At 36.4% G+C, this 6,700-nt stretch overlaps 1 protein-coding gene across 1 annotated transcript in view; it reads right to left on the bottom strand.

Annotated features, from left to right (window-relative positions):
• Positions 1-232: 232 nt before the first annotated feature.
• The window catches only part of STRIT1 (small transmembrane regulator of ion transport 1), a 38,198-nt gene continuing 31,730 nt past the window's right edge, over positions 233-6,700 (bottom strand). The window contains exons 3-5 of the mRNA XM_027061571.2: positions 3,298-3,493; positions 437-532; positions 233-337 (exon numbers count right to left, since the gene is read on the bottom strand). Of these exons, the coding sequence (XP_026917372.1) occupies positions 441-532; positions 3,298-3,310 (105 nt within the window). The 5' untranslated portion in view covers positions 3,311-3,493 and the 3' untranslated portion in view covers positions 233-337; positions 437-440. The remainder of the gene's footprint in view (positions 338-436; positions 533-3,297; positions 3,494-6,700) is intronic.

Genomic DNA, 6,700 nt, shown 5'->3' with positions numbered 1-6,700 from the left:
GGTTTTTTTTTTGGTGGGCACCCCCCCAAAATTTTTAATGTAATTTATCAAACTTTTCCCTATTGGTTATGCATTTTTAGTCAAAGTTTGGAACATTTTTCCTATTCCCAGGTTATAGAGAAATTCATCCATAATTTCTTACAGTTCTTATTTGTAGTTGGAATTTTTAAAAGGTCCTAAAAAGATTCATATGTACACCAAAGTAACAGGTTACAAATCCAAGGTTAGAAAGTGATGTCAAACATTGCAGTTTATTTACATGAGAAATGTTTAATAATCTGTCATGTTCATGTTTTTCTTAATTCTTCTAAATGAAGTCAATCTGAAGTCTTCTTGCCTGTATGATAAAATGTTCCATTAGTAAAACAGAAAAGATTATTCCTGGAGTAACGTATGGTCTTTATGAATAAACATATTCAATTATTGAAAACTTTACCTTTCTAAGAGAAGACAACATAAACCATTATGATGCAGCCCACAATCCAGCCAATCAAGAGAAGAATAGGGACCAGAAGGTGTGATAGTGTAGATTCTGGTTAAAAATAAAGAAAAGAAAACAGAGTAGGTAGGTCGTTTTGGCATCATATCTTCTGAAGATAGAGAATTTATTTGAGAGAATAAATGGAATCTGATAATATCAAGAGGAAAAAAAAATACACTCTTCAGTCACTCTCAGACATGATTATTATCTTCTGTTTTACAAAGGGTACATGAGACTCGGCTGGGTATTTAAAAGGAAAGACCTGTGTTCAAATGATAGGCTTTCCTTTTACAGTTATGCGACCTTGGGCAACTCTGAGCTTGAACTTCCCTATTTGTAGAGATAATGAAACTTGTGGTATCTACCTCCCTGAGTTGTTGAGAGGATCAAATGATACTGTGCATGTGCAAGAGCTTTGCAAACTCTAACCTTCCTGTGTGTGTGCCTAGGGTACACAGAACACATCCCTGCATTTGTTCAAGAACACAGCAGCTGTTTACATAGAAACCATCGAAAATGACTTTTGAGGCAATTCCTCCTAAACTAAATAATCATAATATAGGGAAAGTTATTGAAAATTGTTGTTAGCCTTCATAGCTGACTTTAATCCTAAGTATCATAGGAAAAGAAAAGCATTATACCTTATATAATCATTCTCAACTAGAGAAAAGAGATTCTATTTTCTTAACATATTCAATAGAGCAACCAACACTGATCCAACACACATAAAAGACATTTAGAACAATGATTACTCCTGTGTCTATTTTGAACTCTAATCTGAAGAAAGCAATTTATAAAATTATCATTTTTTAAATATTCATTGTACATGCACACCACACAAAAAGATTCAAAAAGAGCACAAAAAGACATCATATAGAATTAATGTCCACACATTAAGGACTCAGATATATTCTTAACTGAAAAGCACAATTGGGTTTTGTACCACCAGCTAACAAAGAGAACGCATATTCTTAGCAATTGTGTGCCTGTTACCATTTCTATCATTTTAAAATGTGAAGTTTTTTTTTTAAGTACTATTAAAATTATCAGGAAAAGAAACACTTCTAAAATTAGGAGCTCCTCTAATAAAAGCAAACTTTGTGCAGTTAAAGTGAATTTTAATAGTTTAAATCTATCTTTCCAGGAATGTTGGCATGTCTTTTAACTCTCACAAATTCAACGGGTTTTCCTTGCTTCTCCATCTCGCTTTGACCTTGAACAAAGCATTAACCACTCATGGAAAAACCTTTGTCTTTACCTGCCTGTGGTATTGCTTTAAGTATAAAGCGAACATTGTGATATGCCCTTTACTCTCATTTGGATGAAAGCCTTTTTATGAATTAAGGTGCCATTACAGTGGGAGTACATAGCAGTAACTTTTTTGAACTGTTCATATATGCGATTTCACTTTTTTCCCAGTTTCAAAGAACTTAAAAATTAATACGAATATTCTAATTGAGCATTTATAAATATCTTATACAAGCATATTTTTGTACGATTCTAAAATTTACATATAATAAAGCCCTAAAAGTATATATCTCATTATTTACTACTGATTGTAAAACAGTACAGTTGACTGCATTTCAACACTCAGAGTATGCCTGCATTTGTGTTCTTTTAACATGAATATTTTAAGTTTTACCATAATCTGTAGCATTGTTTTGAAATAGGAATATATAGGAACACAATATACTTTGCATAGGTCACTTATATTATGGCACAAACAAGCACAAAACTTCTTTTTAAATATGAAGAGTGATTTCAAAATGCTTCTCTCCGTCCAATTCTGAGCATGCCCAAGAGGTTATACCTGGAAGTATCCTTAAGGGCACTGTGCTCTGAAACAAGACTGTCTGCATTCAGAATCTGCTGTCACCACTTTCTATGATCACAGGCAAGTGGCTATACTCGGCCATGCCTCAGTTTCCTTATCTGTAAAATGGAAATGAAGACAATACTGCCTATCTCATGAGATCATTGTCCAGATTAAGAGCAAACAGTGTAGTGTAAAAAAGCATTTCTTGGGGGGGCGCCTGGGTGGCGCAGTCGGTTGGGCGTCCGACTTCAGCCAGGTCACGATCTTGCGGTCCGTGAGTTCGAGCCCCGCGTCGGGCTCTGGGCTGATGATGGCTCGGAGCCTGGAGCCTGTTTCCAATTCTGTGTCTCCCTCTCTCTCTGCCCCTCCCCCATTCATGCTCTGTCTCTCTCTGTCCCAAAAATAAATAAACGTTGAAAAAAAAAAAAAGCATTTCTTGGAAACAATATATATTCAGCCCCTTCTGTCATAGTAGAGTCAATCATTTTTCTTAAATATAACACACATTTTAAAACCAGAAAATAAGAAATTCAGATCTGAAGCATATCAGAAATGACTAAGTCCATTTTATTTATTTTCACTTTAGAGGCAGGCCCAGAGAGCTAGCGGAGCTTCCCCAAACTCACATGGCTGATCTGTGGACAGCCATGAATTGAGGACAGAATCAAATGTCCTCAATTCTGGTCCAGCACACCACAATACCTCGAATCTTGTATAACACTCGAGAATAACTGACTCCCACCTCTTTCAAAACAAGCATGAACAAATTAAGCTCTTCTGTTTGATCCTTTGAAACTACATGTAACGTACAGACATAATCCATAAATTGTACATTGAATGGCTTTTTTCGTAGCCATGCTAACATATATGATGAATGCCCATTTAGCAGAGATACCACATTCTTAAGAATAACTGAGAAATACTAAATACTGGGGAACATAAAACAAACCAGGGAGCTTGGGCCTGTCTTACCAAGAGGGTCTGATGCCTTAAATCTTACCTTTTTCAGCCATTCTTCCTGTTGCTGGGTGGGTTGGTCAGGGCCACACTCACCTCTTCGTTGTTGTCACGCACCGTCTCTTTGAACTTTAAATAGATATCTGAAGAGTGTGGCAGCTGCCTCTCTCCTGACTGCCAATTGTCTGCAGAGTGATGTAAGGTGTTGGAGAACAGATCTCCCCTGGCTCTTCTTTATCCTGTTATCATGGAGGAAGTAACAGGCTACATAAGCTAAACAATTAAAGAAGTTGAGCTATCCTAACCCAGAGATGGGCAGATTTTTAATTCACCCAATGCCTTCAGGCAACATGGAGAAAATGTTTAGGAAAGGGGGTGTACAGAGGAAAAACGGCATTGCAATTAGACAAGTTCTATCAAGGAGAGAGGGTAATCTACTGGGGGAAAAACACTTTGGAGTCAGAAAGACCTGGCTTCAAATTCCAACTCTGCTATTTCTGTAATGAAGGCCAAGTTGCTTAACCTGAGTATCAGCCTCTTGAATTTTAAAATGAGAATAGTGATACCTTTCCACAGTGGAGGGGTCATAAAGAGGAGATGAAAAAGCTATGTGGAAATACAGACATTTATTACATTACAGGATGCAAAAGATAAAGTAAATTAAGTGGTGCCCCTCACTGTGAACCATTCTAAAAACAGAACATTTTAATATAAATGTACTAGAAACTAAAACAACGAAAGGCTGGGGTATTGCCTAGAATTTTCAGAGAGCAGTCATAAGCTTGTTTTTATTAGCAATGTATAAAAATAGGACATCCCATTTTTCAAAGTCCAACATGGTTTATGTAATATGACCTAGACTGTGCTCTAGATTCTCACTGGAATAACTTTAATTTTCAGGTCTGGATGGAAAAGTTTTGCAAAATGACCCTGTGACCAACTTCTCAAAAAGTCCACCACGAGATTAAGGGTGTCCTTCTTGAAAAGACAAGAGTTGCCTGACCAAGTCTACCTCCACAGAGCTCCGAGAGGGAGGTGTCCCTGCAAATGACCACATCTCATCACTCACCAGAATCCACCCATGGTTCTCCATCTCCCAGAAAATAAAAATCTGAACTCCTCACTGAGTACCTGAAAAGCCTCATCTTCCTACTTTCCCACTTGCAGTGACACCTCAGCCACAGTGAATCCTTTGTGATATATGAATTCGGGATGAATTGATTTTTTACCTCAAGTCATATGCCTATAATTAGACTGTGCAGCCAACAATGTGGTAAGTTTATTACATGATTATGCAATATGTTTATGTTATATCATTCAAGCACAGTTGTCATCTCTTTCTCTATATACAACTTAAATATATTTTTAAAAATGCCTGGGTATACCAGACAGAAGAGAGACTTGTAATATCTATGTAACAAAATCCCCGGTAAAGTCCATTTTTTTTAATACTAAATAATTATATATTGATAAAAGGTTAATTGAGGCAAGATAAACAGAGATAGAATGAAAAAGTGATTAATCTCACTTAAATACTGATTTTTTAAACTAAATAGATTCAAATGAATACCCTATCTTAAGACCAAAAAAAAAAAAAAGATATTAAAAAGAAACAGTGACATACCATCCAAAAAACAAATATACATATATACTAGTATAAAACAATTTGCCTAAAGTGGTTAAAAACAGAATGTATGAAAACATTTCTACATTAAAATTACTTTAAGCTTTCTTTTTTGATATAAAATTGACTATTATTAACATTGCTACCAATTTGAATTTTGAGGAGGAATTACTTTATAACTCATCATTTATTTTTGTTTTCTACAGAAAATGGGGGGGGGGGGGGGGGGGACTAATTCAATGAACATGAATTGCCCAGATCTCAGAAAAGAGTTCAGTCTAGAATCTCATTTCTTTGGTATCCCATCAGTAACTTTTAAAAAATAATTATAATGTTTATTCAGGAAAAATGTTTTATTCACTAATAGACTGAATTCACGCTGAACTCACAAATGCAAGGGCCTCTTTTGACAATTTTCTAATCTTCCTCTTAGGGCATACCATTTAGGAATGTTTTACATTTCTACTTTGCATAAAAATTTCTTCAAGAGTTCTCAAATCCCTTATTATCAAAGTGACATTAGATTCTTCCAGGGCACTTAAGGTAAAAAAGTCAAATATTTGGCTCTTTATTCAAGATAAATCGTAATTCTTCATTTTTCTAATTTTTTCTAACCATTAGTGTGTGGAATTATAGTAGATAAATCTTCACATGATAGATTAAATGGACAAATTCCTCTTAAGACCTTAGCTTACCCAAACTGATTCAAAAAGAAAGAAAATTTGAATAGACTTATAACAAGTAAAGCAATTGAAGTTATAATAAAAAAAAAAAATGTTTCACAAAGAAAAGCCCTGAGGGGCGCCAGTCGGTTAAGCATGGTTAAGCATCAGACTTCAGCTCAGGTCAGGATCTCGCAGCTTGTGAGTTCCAGCCCCAAGTCAGGCTCTGTGTTGACAGCTCACAGCCTGGAACCTGCTTCAGATTTTGTCTCCCTGTCTCTCTGCCCCTCCTCCACTCACACTCTGTCGTCTCTCTCTCCCTCTCAAAAATAAACATTTAAAAAAAAAAAAAAAAAAAAAAAAAAAAACAGCCCTGGAACAGGTATCTTCGCTGGTGAATTCTTCCAAACATTTAGAGTTAACACCAATACCTCAAAAACTATAGAAGAGGAGGGAAGACTTCCCAACTCATTCTACAAGGCCAGTATTACTCCAATACCCTAACCAAAGATATTATAAGAAAAAAAAACTACAGGAGCGCCTGGGTGGCGCAGTCCGTTGGGCGTCCGACTTCAGCCAGGTCACGATCTCGCGGTCTGTGAGTTCGAGCCCCGCGTCGGGCTCTGGGCTGATGATGGCTCGGAGCCTGGAGCCTGTTTCCAATTCTGTGTCTCCCTCTCTCTCTGCCCCTCCCCCGTTCATGCTCTGTCTCTCTCTGTCCCAAAAATAAATAAACGTTGAAAAAAAAAATTATAGAAAAAAACTACAGACCAATCTCTCTAATGAATATAGGTGAAAAATTCTCAACAATAAACTGACAAACCAAATCCAGCAACATAAAACATCCTGAATTACATCCCAGGACCAAGTGGGATTTAACCCAGGAATGCAAAGCCAGCACAACATTCAAATACCAATTCATGTAATACACCATATTAATAAATTTTTTTTAAAAGCCCAAAAAACAAAATAAAACAAAACACATGATCATCTCACTAAATGCAGAAAAGCATTTGACAGACTCCAACCAACCAATTGGTAATAAAAGCGAACTTCCCCAACCTCATAAAGGGAATCTACAAAAACTCACAGCTAGCATCATATTTAATGGCAAAAGACTGGATGCCCCCCCCCCACCACCACCACCACCAATCTCATGA

Source organism: Acinonyx jubatus, chromosome C2 (assembly GCF_027475565.1).
Source record: "Acinonyx jubatus isolate Ajub_Pintada_27869175 chromosome C2, VMU_Ajub_asm_v1.0, whole genome shotgun sequence".
NCBI lineage: Eukaryota > Metazoa > Chordata > Mammalia > Carnivora > Felidae > Acinonyx > Acinonyx jubatus.
The sequence above is the reverse complement of the archived record's forward strand: the minus strand, read 5'-3'. Positions and strand labels throughout refer to the sequence as shown.